This window comes from Canis lupus, chromosome 7, assembly GCF_003254725.2.
Source record: "Canis lupus dingo isolate Sandy chromosome 7, ASM325472v2, whole genome shotgun sequence".
NCBI classification, from domain to species: Eukaryota; Metazoa; Chordata; class Mammalia; order Carnivora; family Canidae; genus Canis; species Canis lupus.
Genome location: NC_064249.1, coordinates 8,654,950 through 8,674,415, shown reverse-complemented (window position 1 = coordinate 8,674,415; position 19,466 = coordinate 8,654,950). Strand labels below are relative to the sequence as shown.

Below are 19,466 nucleotides of genomic sequence, written 5' to 3'. Positions count from 1 at the left end.
AGACACAGGCGGAGGGAGAAGCAGGCTCCATGCCGGGAGCCCGACGTGGGACTTGATCTCGGGACTCCAGGATCGCGCCCTGGGCCAAAGGCAGGCGCCAAACCACTGAGCCACCCGGGGATCCCCAGATACACAGTTTTGATCACACACATGATCCAGGTCAAGCTCCAGTTTTAAAGATTCATTTAAATGAAGTAATGTTCCTGACTGGGAATTATTAGTCCCTTGAAAAGAAGGCATAGAGAATTCTGTTGATCAAGTGTACAAATAAAACATGAGCTTAATTTAGTGATGGGCTGTGATGTTTAATCTAAAATTTTGAATTCTAATTTTATAAATGTTTTTGAGATTTTTGAGATAGTTGTAGACTCAGGGCAATTATAAGAAATAACATATAGAGCAATCCCATGCACACTCTACCCAGTTTTTTCCCAATTGTAACAGTTCACAAAACTGTAATACACCACAACCAGGATACTGGCATTGCTACAATCTACCAAATTTATCCAGGTTTCCCCAGTTTTGCTTATATTTCTGTGTGTGTGTTTAGTTTTCTACAACTTTATCACATGTAGAGGTTCAGTATCCACCACAGTAAAGACAGCCAACAGCTCCATCACCATAAGGATCTCTTGCCTTTTCTAACTACCTCCTTCCTACCCACTTTATCCCACATCCTTAACTCCTGGAAACCACTGATATTTTACCCATTTCTAAAATTTTATTTTGAAAATTGTATGTAAGCTTTGGAATTGGCTCTTTTCACTCAGCATAATTCCCTGGAGATTCATCCAACTTGCTGAGGATATTGAAAGTTGTTCCTTTTCACTGCTACATAGTATTCCATGACCTGGACGTACCACTGTTTAGCATTCAGCTGTTGAAGGGCATCTGAGTTTCCAGTTTTTTGTTATTATGAACAAAACTGATAGGAACATATGTGTATGGTTTTTGTGTAAAAAATAAGTTTTTATTTCACCAGGATAAATGTGCAAGGGTATATTTGCTAGATTAGCATGGTAGTTGCACATTTAGTTCTCGAAGAATCTGCCAAATAGCATTCCCACCAGCAAGGTATGAGTGATCCAGTTTATCCCCATCCTTGACAGCATTTGGTGCTATCACTGTTTCATCTGAGGCAACCTGGTCAGTGTGGGGTAATATCTCTTGGTGGCTTTAATTTGCATTCACAAAGCCCTTGTAAATGGTAAGATTGTCAGGGCTGACCTGATGGTTCAGTCTGTTAAACATCTGACTCTTGGTTTTGGCAGGTCATGATTTTAGGGTTGTGAGATCAAGCCCCCATGGTGGGCTCTAGGCAGTGCAGTCTGCTTCTCACTCTCTCCCTCCCTCTGCCCCTCCCCACATGTCTATGCGCTAAGATAAATAAATAAATCTTTTAAAGAATAATAAAAATAAGGATCAAAGTGTGAGCAACCCAAAGCTTGAGAACAAGACAAGCCAGATAAACTTAGCTAAGGCACAGGACTGTCCTGACCCACTTCACTCGCCTTATTCCAGGCTCTTCAGTTTCTAGTAGAAGATGAAAAGGCAGATGAGGGAAGAGAATAAATTTTTAGAAGTCTAACAAACAAGGACGCCTGGGTGGCTCAGCAGTTGAGCATCTGCCTTTGGCTCAGGGCATGATCCTGTGGTCCCGGGATCAAGTCCCACATCGGGCTCTCTGCATGGAGCCTGCTTCTCCCTCTGCCTACAATCTCTGCCTCTGTGTGTGTGTGTATTTCTCTCATGAATAAATAAGTAAAATCTTTTTAAAAATTAAAAAATAAATTAAAATCTAACAAACAGTAAGAAAGAAACTAGATTTTGCAGCGGTTGAGATAAAGCCAAAGTGGGGATGCAGCAGCCTTCTGAATGTGACACAGTGCTTCCCGCCCAGGCTGCAGGAGGACGGCCACCTGCCCCCTGCTTGCTGTGTTTATGCTGAACTGACCTTCTGCTCAATAGGCCCCCTCCACAGGCTAACACCCTGTCTTGCTCACGTTATAATGTAAGCCCAGAACCTATCACGGTACCCAGCTTATAGCAAGTGTCCCGTGAACACTGGATAAACGAACAAATGTTAGAATAGTGAAGTGGGTAGATATGTGTGATGGGTATGCTTCCCCAAGTCTCTGGACTTTACAAGAAGTTTACACCAAAATTTAGGGCTTTTTAGTCCACTGACGTGAAAACCTGCTGTCTCCCAAAGGTCTCAACCCGCTCACCTACTTATAAACGAAGGCTGCTTTGCTGATGCAGATGGAACGAAGTCCTTTTACATCTCACTGCCTACTGCCTGCTTTCCACTCACAGGGGTCTCTTACAACCCTATTGTGTTGGGGAAAATCTCAACACTCTTACCACTGACAGGGACGGGACATCTGTAATAGAACCTGCTGCCTCTCACCCCAGGGAGGGGCTCGGGGACACTAACCAATTGAACTGGTGTGTTTCCAAGGCTGAAACCAGCACCCCAGAGGAAGAACTGTGGACTCGCCCTCCTTCCCTTCTCAGCCTCTTCACTGGGAGTCAGGAGCCAGCCACAGGAACAGCTGCTGGCAATGCGCCTCTCACTCCATCCTCCTCTCCCACTTCAGCTTGCTCTGTGCCGGGGGCTCCACGCGGTAAGAGGATGTGCCTGCGTGGCTCCCTCAGAGCTAACGTCCGGGGGGGGAAGGGGGAGAGGGTAAAAGCCTCGGTGAGGACTCCTGTTGGCAACGATACCAGACTTTGCTGTCTACGAATTTTTTTGTACGTCTGCCCAGAAACCACTCAGTGGGGGCACTGTTTGAGAAATAAATAAAAAGCCAATCAATAATCCTTAGACATGGCATAATTGATTACGTACCATATAATCAATTGCAGCTGCTACTGAAAAAAAATATATTTACGTACATCTCCCCAAACAAAGAGGGAAAAATCAAAACCATCCAGTATCCAAACGACCACATTCTAGCCTGCTTTTCCTGGGAGCGAAGGCCAGCAAGGCCCACACAAAGCAAATTTCATCCCTCCTTAAATATGCATTGATGGAGGTGGAGAAGTCTGGTTAGCACATGAGATTCCTATTAGGTGTGTGGTTTCAATAAGACGCTGGCAGGGAACGCTGCTCACCACAGCCTTCCAGAGGTTAGTTTACTCACTTCAGCCAACACCACGGGACCACACTTCTCAGGCCTGTGGCGGATGAGCTCAGCTGCTCAGGGCCCAATGCTAATCATGTGGGCTCTGCTCCTCGGAGGTAGGCTCAAAACTGCTCTGTGGTCAGCAACAGCAGCCGCCCTCAGCCCCCACACCAGGCCAGCCTTCTCAAAAGGTTCACACAGGGGTATTTTTAGTTCCAAGGGCAAAGAACACAATGTCTCAGGTGGTGGCAAGGCCACAGGGGTGTTCAAGAAAGGAGGCAACTGTCTGACCCACCCAACACACAATCCAATCATAACAAACCCACAGCCAAAGCTCAGAGCCCTTACTCAGCCTCCCCTCCCAGGGCACCGGCCTCTGATGCAGTCTCGCCAGAACCCAGAGAGAGAGCCCTACCCAGAGAAAAGGGGTTTAACCTTGGCCAAGGAGCCCAGTGGAAAGTTTTATTATTTATCATGGTGAGAGGAGAAGGGAAGGGAAGAGAAAAAAAGAATAGAAAAAGAAAAAGAAAAGCAATCACACTTCTGAACATAACCTGCCTCTCTCTGGGAGGAGGCAGTACCAGCAAAGGAAAAGACGAGATTAGGTAATAGATGGCGATGGGAAGGATCCTTCAGGACTGAAGGGTTGGAACAGCAAGAATAGCTAAGGTGCTAACACACTATCCCTGCAGGTCCTGTCTGTCCACAGCTCCTGACACCTCTGAGAATGGGGAAATAGACAACTGCAGCCCAAATCGTCCACCTTCAGTAAGTCCCAAAAACATCCACCATCTGGAACACTTAGTCCAGGTGGTGAAAGCACAAAGCTAATGGGGCCAAAGTTGTGGTTCATACTTACATATCAGGGCCAAACAGACTCAGACAAAGAAAGCACTATGCCCCGGCCACAAGCAGAACCCTGCCCACCAGCTGTCACACAAATCGGGCCTGTGGTTGGGATGAGGGGATGGGAAAGACACACACACAGAGGTGACTCAGTGCAAACTCTGCAAAGAACACCCTCTCTTGACTTTGCAGAAGATGTGCTTTGCAGATATAAAGTCCACCTGTCCACCCATGCCTGGTAATGAGATGCAGGAAGTCCAAGCAGCAAATACTTTTACATCCTTCAAACCACAGCTCAAAAGCACCTCCTCAGAAGCTTTCCCTGACACTCCAAGGTAGATGCGGCCCACTCTGCCTCCCAGGCATCCAACCCACCACTGCGTCAGGTCCAGAATCAAGATCAGTATTTGGTTTCCTCTGTATTCTCACCCAACTTCCTGAGGGGAAGGGATGTGTCTCTCAATCCTTCCCCTTCTCCCCCCTACAATCCAACACAAGCTTGAAAGAGGGTCAGAGAAAGACATGCATGGGAGGAGTGTAGGTGTGGTTGAACAGACAGCCTCTGCCCTCAGGGATTTTTAGAATCTCAAGACAGTTGCCTCCTTTCTTGAACACGGTAGAGGTAACTGCTCCCAGAAGCACACACACAGACCACAATCCCAGCACACTGCAAATGCCAGCAGACCACAGCAGCAACCACATTTGGCTTTCATCTTATACAAACATAACCTTGAAAAACATCAGACCCTCACTACTACCCCGAGAAGCAAGCAGTACCGTCCCTACTGCACAAATCACGAACAGGCTCAGAGGTATTAACTAACATGCTTAAGACTGCATAGTTTGAAAGCAGCAAAGCTGGGATTCACCCAATAGCTCTTAAGCACTCTGAATGCTGCCGAAGATAAAAAGAGCATTAATTCAAAGTACCAAGCAAATTAAATGGAGGAACATCTACATCCTAAACTAAATAGATATCTGATGCTGGTACATGCAAAATAGGAGCTGAAAATAGAGGAAGTTTGGAAAGGAGGAGGAGCATCCCAGTCAAGAGCAGAGCATCACTTGACGGGATGAGCACTGGTTGTTATTCTGTATGTTGGTAAATTGAACTCCAATAAAAAATAAATTTATTTAAAAAAATGAGCAGAGCATCCGGAAAGTTAATCTACATCTGGCATTATCCAAGGGTCCAGATCTCTTAGGCAGTTGGGGCGGGCGGGGAGGGGGGGGGGCGGACAGGAGGCTGGTTCTTGGAGACAGGAAAATCTCACTCTTTATGCACAAAACACAGGCAAGCTTATATATATAGACAGTATACCTGTGGCATTCAAATTTCATGGTAAGGAAGTCACAACTAGGAAAAATCATATCTAAAAAGGTTCAGGGAAGTAGGGTGACAATGGAGGGGAAAAAGATAGAGAAATACTGATCTACAGATCAGGAAGCAAATAAGAACTAGCAGGAGAGGCAAAGGAGACCAGTCAGACGTGCCCATGTCAGTCCCAATGCACGTGAAAGAGTCACAGGGAGGACAGAAGATGAAAAACTCAGTGCATATGGGGCACCTTCAGCTTTTCTTCTGCCCCATGTCATTCTACCACATGTTCAGTTACAAATATATCAAAAATCAAACACAGAAAAAGGAACATTTAGAAAGTTTGTAAAGTACAGAGAACAGCAAAATAGCACCCCATATACCCGCCACCAGCTTAATACAGGCAAGCCTCTATCAGGGCTTTAGAGGGTTCTGGGCATAGGTCAATTAGACCTCAATTAAAATGAATAATAAACATGGGAAAAAAATGGGTAGGCCAGCATCTTCCCCAATTCTATACACTGCCCATCCCAACCAGACATAACTACTCTCCAGATTTTTAATATTTAATATTTCACCTTTGTAAGCATGCATGTGAATGTATCATTTAGTTTTGCACAATTCTGAGATATATTTATATATAGGACTATATCTGATGGATTCCTCTGCAACTTGCCTTATTAGCTCAATGTCATGATCCAAAAAATCATCCAAGTTGACAATTATAGCTATTATTCATTCCTTTCCATGGAATAAATTCAGTATAATTCATCCATTTCCCTACAATGGACCCTTGGATTGCTTCTGGTTCTCCATTATTTTAAGTATCACTGCAATGAGTGTCCTGACTCGTCCCCTGATTGGCAAAAAAGAGTTTCTCCAGGGAATATGTCAGAATTAGTACTGGTAGCTGTGGGCTATGCACCTCTTTGAGGTAATATATTACAAAGAAGCTGTACCAATACATATTCGCAACCTCTCTGTATGAGTTCGGGTAGACGTTACTTGATACAATCAGGATTTTTGTTTTGACTTTGCTACACTGGAAAGTATGAAGTGGTATCTTAGAGTTTTAAGATGCATTTGCTTGATTACTAATAAAATTGAAAATCTATTCTAAGTTTATTGGTCATTTGCTTTTCCTCTTCTGCAAATTCCTTTCCATATCTTGCAACACTTTTTTGCTTAGATGATTTGTCTTTTTCTTAGGAAATTTCTTTACATATTCCAAATACAAATTCTCTGTCAGCTTGCAAACAACCTATTAGTGACTTGCTTCTTCACTTTCTTCTTGTGTCTTTAGATACACTCAAAGATGTACACTAATGTACACTGATGATTACACATGATTATACATTGGTAAGTTTAACTACATTAAAATAAGACCTTATCCATTTTTTTTCCTGTACAACTAGTACTTTTTGTGTCTTGTTTAAGAAATCTTTCTCGATCCTAACATTAGCAGATATTCTACATCACACTTTTCAACATATTTTTTATTTAAGTTCAATTTGCCAACATATAGTATAACACCCAGCGCTCGTCCCATCAAGCGCCCTCCTCAGTACCCATCACCCAGTCACCCCATCTCCCCATCCTACATCACTTTCTAAAAATGATAAATTATCTCATATTGTAAGTTCTTAATCTACTTTGAAAAGGATAAATGTTCATTTATTTTTAACATAGCTAAACAATTGCGTCAGCACTGTTTACTGAACAGTTAGTTCATCTTTTCACACAGATCTGAAATGCTAGTTCTGTCAGCAAACAAGTTCCCATCTATGGACAGGTGTTCTCTAAACTTTATTCTGTTTTACTGGTCTATTTGTCTATATCAGCGCCAAAACAACAATGCCCTAATCATCGTATCTTTCTAAGTCATTATATCTGATGGGCATAGCCTCTGATTTTGGCAACAATTTTATACTAGCTTCATAAAATGTGTGTTCCCTCTTTTTATCTTTTCTGAAAAATCCTGGGAAAGATTTAAGTCATTTGTGTCTTAGATGTTTAGCAGAATTGGTAAATTACTAGTGTTTTCTTTACAAATAGATTTTTGACTATTGATTTCCATTTCATTTCACAGTTATAGTACAACTTGGTCTTTCTATTTCTTCATGAGTCAGTTTTGGTAAGTAGTATTTTCTAGAAATGAGCTTGCTTTGCCAAAGTTTTCAAGGTTTTTGTGTAAAGTAGTGCAAAATTTCCTCTTACTATATTTTTTCATCAGCTTTTCCATACCTAATATTGGTTATTTGTGCACTTTCTTTTCCTTGACCAATCTTGCCATTATTAATTTCTGCTCTTATTTTTATTATTTTCTTCCATCCTTTCTTCTATTCTCTCCCAACTTCTTAAATTGTATGCTTAGCTCATTATTATTTTTCTTTCTTCTTTTTTAATATGAGTATGTAAGATTATAGCTCCCAATCAAGTACCATTCTAGCCACACCATACAAGATTTGATATGTAAGAGCTTTTTCATTTATTTCTATTGTCTAATTTCTAGTATGATCTCTTTTTTGATCTACAAATTATTTAAAAGTATGTTCTCTTTAATGTCTAAGTGAATTAGAGTTTTCAGGTCATCTTGTGTTATTGGTTTCCAAACTTAATTGCACTGGGATTAAAAACACTTTAAAAATACTTTGAAATTTATGGTCCATATGTGGTTAATTTAAGATTTTATCTATTTGAGACAGAGAGAGAGGGAGAAATAACATAAGCAGGGGGAGAGGGGCAGATGGAGGGGAAGAGCAAGGAGCAGACTTCCCACTAAGCAGAGAGCCTGATGCAGAACATGATCCCAGAACCCTAAGGGTCATGACCTGAGCCAAAGGCAGATGCTTAACCAACTGAGCCACCCAGGTGCCCCTATATGTGGTTAATTTTTAGAAATATTCTGTGTTCTTTAAAAGAATATGAATTCTCTAATTGTTATGCAACAGTTGACATGTATTTCTTATATCAAGCTTATTAATTATATTGTTTTTTCTACATATCAATTAGTCATGAAATTATGTTCAAATCTCTCCCCATAATCATAAATTTATCCATATTTGTGGTACTGATCAACTTTTGCCTTATAGATCTTATAGCAAACAAACTTAGAATTCTAACACCCTCCTAATGAAATTAACTATCATTAAACAATAACCCTCTTCATCATTAATGCTCTTTGCCAGCTACTGATAAAACTGCACCCATACTTGGGTGGGCAGTGGAGAAGAGAGTCTTAAATTTGCTTGAAACATCTTTTCCCATCCTTTTACTGTCACTCTTTCCATGTCTCTTCATTTTAAGTAGTTCTTGCTAAGAAACACATCTCACAACTCTGTTTTTGTTTATTTTCCTTTATTTCTGTTTTTTTTCTTTTATCTAGTCTAACAGTGTTCTTCTGGGGGGTATGACTAGGGATTAGGCCCATTTATAGTGATTGTGATTGATATATTTGCATTTACCTGCCATTTCTTTTGTGCTTTCTCTTTGTCCTATCTTTTCCATGTTTCACCCTTCCTTTTTAATGATATTTCGGGGGTTTTTTTAATTTATTTTTTATTTATGAGAGACACAGAGATTGAGAGGCAGAGACACAGGCAGAGAGAGAAGCAGGCTCCATGCAGGGAGCCCGACGCGGGACTCAATCCTGGGACCCCAGGATCAGGCCCTGGGCTGAAGGCGGCACTAAACCGCTGAGCCACCCAGGCTGCCCCTTTAATGACATTTCTAACAGATGAATCTCACCATTTTTTAAGGGGGTTAAAAAAAAAAAAAAAAAAAAAAGAATAGTATTGTCTCACCACCTCCTACTTCACAGACAATGATGAATTAAAATTCAGTGGTGAGGAGCACCTGGGTGGTTCAGTCGGTTAAGCGACTGCCTTCTACTCAAGTCATGATCTTAGGGTCCTGAAGCCCCACATCAGGCTTCCCTGCTCAGCACAGAGTCCGCTTCTCCCTTTCCCTCTCCCTCTGCCACTCCTCCCTGGTGTCTCTCTCTCAAATAAATAAAATCTTTAATAAAATCTTTACACTCATATATAAATAAAATTCAGTGATGAAAAGCTTTCCTAAAGTTATAAAGCTAATCAGTGAGAAAGCCTAGGACCTAATACACCATCTAGTACTCTTCTGCTACACTGCAGTTGACCCTTACCTATGGCAGTAGTATTAAGATCGGACACATTTCACAGATCCTCAACATATTTCACTTTCCAGTCACAGAAGTAAAAGTGACAGGTATTAAGCCATTCAGTTTAAAGATGGGAAAACTGAGACCTAGGGGCAGAGTAAGTCATTTACGTAAGGGCAGAGAAACTTTGGTTAAACACAAAAATGTTAAATTTCTAGAAAACTTGAACTCTTAAAAAATATATCAAACAGAAATTTGCAGAAGAAAAGAAACCCATTAATGAGGGCTTGGGTACCTACAAAATCCCTACTAGCTTTGGGATACCCCAAACATGTATTATTATTGGGTCTACTCAGAAAGTCCTACAAAATGTTTTAATATACAAAAGATCTGACAGCCTGTAATGATTTTAGTTTTTGCCATTTTGGAAGATAGAAACAACTTTAGTACAAAAAGTAATCAATACCGTATTTAAAACAAAGAAAGTTAATGTGCCATTGGGATATCCTATCTTCCAGAATGAGAAAAGTGAGCTTAAAAAGTACCAATTTTCAAAAAAACAGCTAATAAATAGCCCAAGTCCGGTGCACATCTCTAACCGCCTGGTACCCTCTTTTCTCAGTCTCACATTCCGGTCTCTCTCACTCAGAGGCTCGCTGCTTCTGCTTCTTCACATCCTGGGGCCTCTAAGAATCAAACATCTTTTGTACACTGACTTCAAAGTCAGTTTTGGGTTATATCATCTTTACTACATAGATTTCCAAGCACGGACTCATTTTCTTTTTTTCACATTAGGAATCTATGGAGTCAAGTAGCATATATCAGAGGACACTGGATAAAGGTTGGCCCCTCTGCTACAGAAAGATCCTCTTGGTAGTATCTCAGATCCCTTGGTAGGTAATCGATCAAGTCCAGAGGCTCTCAATCCTTCTGCATGCAAAAGCACTTCTCATACATCCCCTTTGAAGTAGCCCTCATTCTCCACTCCTGGCCAGAGCAAGAATAAAAAATACTACTGGAATTCTGATCCACAACAGCTACCATGGCATAAATTACTTGACATTAAAATTATTACCATTTAATGATACCATTCACTCTACTTTCTTCAACTCCTATGAGAAATCACAGGTCCTCGACAAGCACCTTTTTTAAGTAAGATCATTTGATTAGGTATAATCTTAACACCATTTGAAGTTAGTTTTATCTAAAACTTTCATATTCAATGACTTTAAGATTTTATTTATTTATTCATGAGAGACAGAGAGAGAGAGGCAGAGACACAGGGAGAGAGAGAAGCAGGATCCCCAACAGGAGCCCGATATGGAACCCAATCCCAAGACCTCAGGATCACAACCTAAGCCAAAGGCAGACGCTCAACCGCTGAGCCACCCAGGCACCCCATATTCAATGATTTTAAAAATAACTTGGAGGAAGCAAGTGCAGGATAAGAATGCATGAAACCTTTATCATAAATGTCTTATTGGTCATCAGCAAGTCTTTCTTATCTTTTCCAGGCTTCTGAGGCTAATATCCACATCTTCTGATTCCCAGTTCAGGATTCTTTCCTCTCAAAAGAGACTTAAAAGGAAACAAGGCACATAATCATACCTTTCTTGCAAGCACATTGGCCATCTGAGACACAACCATGTGGCCAAACAGAAACCGCACCAGCCGCTGTTTTCCCCATTCCATCCAGAAGCTCCATTCGAAGTCATTTGGGTCCTAAAGAGCCCAAAAGAGGAGTTAATCAGAGGGATTTTTATACATCTTAGGCAGAACAAACACTCCAGTCAATAAAACAACTAGAAACAAGGCCAATGTGAGTCCAGACTCCATAAAATGGCATTTATACACTTTCAGCCCAAATGCCACCACGGTCCCACCCATCTATGTTCTTCCCTCCAGCTTGTCTGGTCTCATTGCTATTCTCCAAATAAGTGTCTTGTCAAAGCTGATCCCCCAGGACCCTCCATGGAACAGAACCCATTATTATCCCCCATTCTATAAAAGATGAAATAGAGGCTTAAAGAATTCAATTCTTGTACCCAGTGTCACACAGATAGCACAAGCAATGAATTGAGGTTGTCTCAGGTTAGCCACTCAAACAAGAGAAATGCAAATTGGATGCTAATAAAATTGCTTAAGGTCAATCATGTTAATTCTTGCTGCCATTTCAAGAAGGAGGATAATTTGATAGAGAAATTAACCAATTCCCCATAGGATTAGGATGAAAGAATGAAAGATATACTTCCCTTCCCTTCAGGAAGCTCTGTGTCCATTAGCACCCCATGTCTGGACCTATACCAGGCACAGTGTCTCTGTAGCTCCTTGGCAGGGGCAGGTGAAAAATTCTGGCAAGACTGGATGAACAGCTGGGAACTAACACCCAAAAGCCTTGGTTTGGCCTCAGGAGCCCAAACCAAGTTGAGTATGGAGGGAATGAACAGTGATTGGCTACTCTAAAATGGGCAATGCAGGGTTGGCCAATGAGCATCTCAGCACCACCATGATTAAGTGGGGATGTGAGATCCTCAGGATTTCCTAGCCACATTGCATGGGTGGGGAAGGAATCCTCTAGTGACTACTGATACTAAACAAATCACCAGTCTCTGCCAACAGAACTTTAATGGGATTTAGAGGGAAATATGATTTTTTTTTAAATATCTGAGGATTGAGGGGCAATTTCATTCCATTACTCATATTATAAAACTCTTCCATAAAGTAAAATACAGATAGAATTTATCTTGATTCATATCAGACTATGAATACAGAGGTAGGAAACCTAGCAGCCAAGGCTGCAAACTGGTTTTGGTTTAGATCCCAGATCTACCCATGTACTGGTTATGACTTGAGCGAGATGCTTTACCTTTCCATTCTATCTGCTCATAGATAACATTACTGAGCATCTAGGGGTTTGGGTTTGTGAGGGCTTTTAGTTGGTTGTTTTTTAAAAATTGATTTATTGGACAGACACAGAGAGAGAAAGAGAGAGTGCGTGGGGGTGAGGGAGCAGGAGAGAGAATCTCAAGCTTGTTCCATGAGATCATAACCTGAGCCAAAGTTGAGAATTGAATGCTTAACTGCTTAATTGACTGAGTTGCCCAGGCACCCCAGGGTTTGTAAAGTTTAAATGAAAACATTTATACCAAAAGCTTATTTTTTTAATATTTTATGTATTTATTCATGAGAGACACAGAGAGAGAGGCAGGCAGAGACACAGGCAGAGGGAGAAGCAGGCTCCACGCCAGGAGCCTGATGTGGGACTCGATCCCGGGACCGTGGGATCACGCCCTGAGCCGAAGGCAGATGCTCAACCGCTGAGCCATCCAGGCATCCCACATTTATACCAAAAGTTTAAAAAAGCACCTGGCATGCTGCACTCACTACAAATTATCACTCGCCGCTAACTGCTAGTCTCAGTACTTCCTATCCTTTGTTAACCAGCCAGATTGTGTCATGCTTTACATTGTAGTACTTGTTAAAACTTTGGTTCCATTTTCCAAATAAATATGGTGTTGTACATTATCAAATAACACATGTTCTCCACATTCAAGATTCCAATACACACACAATCTGCTCATAGAGCCCTCATCCCCATAAAAATCATGGATCTGATCCAGTTCCTTCTATTCAAAAATGATGACATCAGAGCCCAGGACATGCCCACGCCACATAGCCAGGCAGCAGCAAAGTGGAGAACTCAAACCTTTAACCTGGCTCTTGACCCTGGTCCAAAGCTTGTTTCTCCATCTCAAAAATTTCAAACTAGTGGAGAATAAATTAACTGAATAAAGGCAAACAAGGGGGCACCCGGGTGGCTCAGTCAGTTAAGCATCTGACTTCAGCTCAGGTCATGATCCCAAAGTCCTGGAATTGAACTCTACATCAGGCTCCCTGCTCAGCAGAGAGCCTGCTTCTCCCCCTCTCCCCACTCATGGTCTCTCTTGCTATCTAATAAGTAAATAACAAATAAGTAAAACCGTAAAAAAAAAAAAAAAAAAGGGCAAACACGCTCAGAGGTCTTGTGATGATGTCAATGCTAAGAAAATGCCATTTTTGTAACAAAGATAAAGGTAAAAAGACACTAAAAGCCAAGCCTGAATTTTTTTTAATTCCCCCTCAAAAATATCCCAACATTTTACCTTTTTTTTTTTTTAAAGATTTTATTTATTTATTCATGAGAGACACAGAGAGAGAGAGGCAGAGACACAGGCAGAGGGAGAAGCAGGCTCCATGCAGGGAGCCCGATGTGAGACTCGATCCTGGGACTCCAGGATCACACCCTGGACCAAAGGCAGGCGCTAATCCACTGAGCCACCCAGGGATCCCCAGAGCCACCCAGGGATCCCCCATTTTACCTTTTTTAATATAAAAAATGGTCTTAAACACTAAGAATTACACTTAAAATTCACAATCCCAGGGATACCTGGGTGGCTCAGTGGTTGAGCATCTGCCTTTGGCTCAGGGCATGATCCGGGGATCTAGGATCGAGTCCCACATCGTGCTCCCTGCCGGGAGCCTGCTTCTCTCTCTGCCTGTGTCTCTGCCTCTCTGCGTGTCTCTCATGAATAAATAAATAAATCTTTTAAAAAATTTTCACAACCCCAAGCTTACCTATGCTTCAAAACTCTTCCCACTTTATTTTTTTTTTAGCAGGAAAATGATATAAAATATAAGAAACTAAAAAGACCTTGATGTTCCACCAGAAGGCCCAGAACTAAAAACCCTGTGCTGGTAAAACCCCATCAACAAAAATTACACAGTCTTTCATCATTAATTCCTTTTCAGAAAAGATCCATTTAAAGGAAATAAAAACATTTCTCTCATGTCTGTCTGTCCTCCATTTAAAATATTTACCTACAGGAAAGAACCGGACAGAAAGGCTGAGCCAGTGAACAGAACAAGATGGCCAATAACTAGCGGTTAATGATTCGGGTAAGAAAAATGTTGACTTGTCTGCTTTTATAGGCAAAAACTTTTCAGACACTGAATTCAATCACACAATTCAAGGCAAATGTTAGGGCCTCAAATCAAGAACAAGTTTTTTCAGATTCTGTTCCTTCCCCATTTCCTTTCTGAACCATGCAATTCTTAGTCAATTAGAAAACTGTTCTCCAGTTCTTGAAGTGAGTCAGACATCTACTGGGGATACATTTCAGCCAGACAGAACCAGGAAGGCTCCTCCGCAGAGAAAGGGGAGACTGAGCTCCAAGGAACAGTCATCCACATGCCATCTTCTATGTCAGAGCTCCTCAGCCTTCAGAGTGCACACAAATCATCCATAGATCTTGCTAAAATGCAGATTCTGGCCCAGATTTTCATCTTCGGGATGGGGCCTGGAATTCTAGATGTCTAACAAGCTCCCAGGTGATGACAACTGCTGGCCTAGGGGCCACGAGTAGAGTAGCAAAGCTCCGTCACTGATTAGGCCTCCCTACAGCTGAATATCCATCAGCCCAGAGGATCCTTAACAGCCATGAGGATCCACCTCATACGATTCCCAGGCAGGGACACACTGAAGTGCACCACCTAATATTCACAAACTGAACAGCCATCATCCTGCTCACTATGGAAAGCTCTAAGCACCTATATTCAAGAATTTTAACTTTTTTAAGATTTTTATTTACTTATTTATTTGACAGAAAGAGAGAGAGCATGCAAGTAGGCAGAGCTGTAGGCAGAGGGAGAAAAGCAGGCTCCCTGCTCAGCAGGGAGCCCAACGCAGGGCTCCATCCAGGGACTCTGGGATCATGACTTGAGCTGCAGGCAGATGCTTAACTTACTGAGCCACCCAGGTGCCCCTCAAGAATTGCTTAAATGAGTTAAGTTAATATGCACAGTTATTCATTCTGATGCTTTTAATCTGCAACCAGGCAAAACCAAGAAGTCTAAAGCACATGATAGTTCAAAAGAAAGGGCCTGGACTTGGTATTCTTAACTGCCTCTTTCCCCATATAAAGAGCAGAGTTCTGTTCCAGGCAGTGTGGGAAACCCTACAAGTATTCCTCATCCTGGAGAACTCACAACACCAACCCCCACATCAAGGCACTGAAAATCTACTGCAATGCAAGAGAGGTCACAGTGATGTAATTCAGCCTCATGTATAAGTGAGACCTTTCCTTCTCATATAAATCACTAATATTCTGGGTACGTGTTTTCTAATGATAACCTCCCAACAACCCTTCTAGTCATTTTGTTGTTGTTGTTGTTTTGTTTTAAACTCTGTGTGATAGATGAGTTAACTGGAGATTGGAATAGCCAAATTACTTGCTCAAAACTCATAGGGGAGAGAGCAGGATTTCAAACACAGGCCTACCTATTCCAACAAGGATGTCCTCAAAGAGGCTAAACATCATGCCCCAGGACCAACGTCCAATATATAACAAAGCCTGATTTAAAAGCTCTAGGTCCTAGCCTGCAAAGTCCGTATTTCATCTGGTAAATACATATAAAAATAGTTAAGATGATCAATTTTAAGGTACATCCCAGTTGCATTAAGTCCATTTATAATGTTATACAGCCATAACCACAATCCATTTCCAGAATTTTCAGCTAGAATATTCAACTGCTTGACTCAATAACATTAAATCTGACATTATTTCTACACTTCCCTGGAGCCCTGGAGGGAGGATAGGTGGAGAATCCCATAGAATGATACTAACTACTATGTATATATTCGTACTATGGATATATTTGATAATACGTAAACAATAAACTATTTTACTGATGGCCCTGGAAACACAAAGCCAAGAGTTTTTAAGTTGCATACTCTGAAACAGACAGATACTTATAGATAAAATCTGGAAGAGCTCACCTGCTCAAGATCCCCCAAACCCAGTCAAAAGGAAGAAGAAAAATTCTAGGAACTGGACTGAAAAGGAACGAATCCATGTTTAACAAAATGGAAACATGAACATTCAGAAAAGCTGCAACATCTAAAATGCTATGAGAGGGGTACAGTGGTGCAGTGGGCTAAGCATCCAACTCTTGGTTTCAGCTCAGGTCATGATCTCAGGGTGCTGATCTCAGGGTCATGAGATGGAGTCCCACATCGGGCTCTGCACTCAGTGCAGAGTCCACTTAGAGTTTCCCTCTCCCTCTACCCCTCCCCACCATGCTTGCTCACTCTCTCTCAAATAAAATGAAATAAGGTAAAATAAAGTAAAATGCCATGGGAAAGCAATCATCCTAACCTTCTTCTCAAAATAAAGTATTGGCTATGTATGGCAGATTCTCCCACTGGCTCAGTCAACACTCTCCCAACTCTTCTAGCATGACTTCCAAAACATCAGAGGTCAGAAGGCAAAAAACTACATTTCCCAGAATTCCCCTGCAGCTGGCAAGCACATCTGCGTGTGCCCCAGCTTCTGATGAACAAATACAAAATGACTCTGAAGGTGTTAGAACATAAAGATGCATAGGCCGTGAGACTCTTCTGTAAGAACAGTGGTAGAGGCTCTAGTTTGACAGCAACAGCAGCAGTGGAGACTCCAGGGTCCACTCAGTCCAGAGGGGCAGCAGCTACCCCATGTGGCAGTGTGGCTAGCACACCACAGCACTATCTGGTCAAGCTGGGACCTGTGCAGCAGCCACAGTTTTGCTCTAGGAATTGCTCCCGGGAGTTCACTTCGTGCCCATCCCTATAGTCCTTTTGACTATTCTAAAATCTCCATACATCCCTGCAATAAATTTCTTAAGGTGACTAGTGTGGCTTCTATTGTCTGCAATGGAATCTTGATCGACATGATATCGACACAGAGAATTTTTCTTCTGATTGCAGTCCAGCCTCAGCTGTATAGCAGAACCCACTACAAAAATAATTCACTTTGAAGAATACTATCCTGAAAAAGTCTATTCAGTGGAGGAAAATAAAATGAAGCAAAACACCAGCTAGGTCGGTCCAAGGAGATTCTAGAACTGGATAATGAAGGCAGTGAATGTCACATTCACAAATGCATCAATTTATAACATTTCAAAACCAAACAGAAAATAATCTACCTTACCAACCAACCTGTATTTTTCATCACATAACTTTTTTCCTCAGATAAACAGCATAGAGTTGAATATACTGTATATTACTGTTTTCCTTACTGTCATATCCAGCATTTTGCAAAAAAAAAAAGCATAACAGATATACTAGACACTGCTGTATATCTATTTCCTAAACAGCATCACATTTATATTATTTACTTCAAAACCATACCTAAGTCCTCATCACATTGAGCAAAAATTATCTTTGAGCAGAGAAAATCTTTGTAAGGTCCTTAAATCCAGATATGTTTCCCTGTGTGTTCAAAGGCAGCTAGCTCACCTTAATGGCCTATAAATCTCCAAAGGAGAAAGAAAAAAGAGAGAGAGAGAGAAAAAGAGAGAGAGAGAACACTAATTTGTAAGGGCTCTATACAGGAGAAACACTGCTCTCTGGATGAACTCATGCTAATGATTCATTTAGCAATTGTTGAAATAGTTTTATCTTTCAACCGATGCTTTGCTCTAAAATAATTTGAACTAAATTATTTTATTGCTCACAGTTTCCAGAGACAACACTCTTCCACCAAGATAAAATGTTTTTGGGGTGCCTGGCTGGTTTAGTTGGTAGAGCATCCAACTCTTGATCTCGGGGTCATGAGCTCAAGCCCTATGTTGGGTGTGGAGCCTACTTATAAAAAAATGATAAAATTCTTCACTAACACAACTTTTCTATAAATAATAAAGTCTCTGCTTACATGTCTTTGCCAGCCTGCACAGGTAAAGAAGATGCTCACAAGGCTGGGAATGCCATCAATAGGGCTAGCACAAGTGTTCTACTGTATATCATTCCTAGTCTCTTAACTGACCCTCATGATCTAAGCCTCACAAATCCATCCAGGGAATGCTCCACGGGAGAAAAGAGAAAGCCTCTCAAGATTACTTAATTAAATCAAGAAGACCTAAATTCTTTGAATCCCTTCAACCCAACTAACAACCTAAATGCAGCAGCATTCTCTGGCTAACTCTCTACCTACTTACTTCCTAGAATTTGCTCCAAATTATTCAAGATTTATGCTTATACTTGATCAAACTTGTATAGATTCTGTCTCCCTTCCTTGTCTACTCTACATTTCTCCTTTTCTTACTGAAGCTAACAAAGAGAATCAAGTTTTAAAAAATATATATATTACATTCTAGTATGAAGCCAAAGGCACAAAAACCACATTCTATTCCCCACACCTCTCAAACTTAAAAAACACTATATTTTCCATGAAGTACGTGGAGAAATGAGTTGTAAACAAGTAGTAAGGCCAATAAATAAGTTAGGAATCACAACAAAAAAGTAATAGAACAGGATGGCTAGACAGCAAATTATTTACATAAGATTTCCCAGCTACAAACTCTGCTAATAAATCATGCATCCCACTGGTGTCACTACACCCGAATACCAAAAAGACAAAGCGTGTCACAGTAACATGAAAGAAAACAATGATCCTCCACAACTCTGGGGGCCTTGGCCCCTAACATGGCCCTCCCATTCAGAAAACGTGCTTTCTGCTTAGGAAGTCTGCACACATTCAAGAAAACTTGTACACAACATCTCTGCAGTGGCCAAGCACTAGCAAACTGGAACTCTGGGTGGAATCCCCAAACATCAAAGGTCTCCAGGGCAGAAGGCAGAGTAAGAAAGATATGAGTGATAAAAGAGAGAAAAAAGAAAAACAGGCATTTTTGTCATCTATCCAGGGGGACAAGAGGGGAAGCCTTCATAACCCCAGATACCATTTTTCCCCTTGAATTGTGCACCCTGCATGAAAGGTCAGGAAAGCGGACAGAGTATGTGAAGTATTCTCGCCCACACCTTTTCCTTCTGTCGCCTTTGCTCATCAGCCGCCCAAGCTCTCAAAGAGAGACCTCCCTGTGAAACAGAAAATACCCATATTGGTCTATGCCCCCAGTGCCTGCACAGAGCTCCTAAAACCCTTATAATTTCTTGTGATAAGAACATTGGGGGGGAAAAAAAGAACACTGGGAGAATTTTTTGTTCCAATACTTGGTCTTTGAGTCT

General features: G+C 41.4%; 1 protein-coding gene across 7 annotated transcripts in view; it reads right to left on the bottom strand.

The window, feature by feature from the left end:
• The window catches only part of HHAT (hedgehog acyltransferase), a 340,597-nt gene that overhangs the window by 278,730 nt on the left and 42,401 nt on the right, over positions 1-19,466 (bottom strand). For all 7 annotated transcript variants that reach the window (XM_025429844.3, XM_025429840.3, XM_025429839.3 and 4 more), the window contains exon 4: positions 11,036-11,149. In XM_025429844.3, coding sequence (XP_025285629.3) covers positions 11,036-11,149 — 114 coding nt within the window. The remainder of the gene's footprint in view (positions 1-11,035; positions 11,150-19,466) is intronic.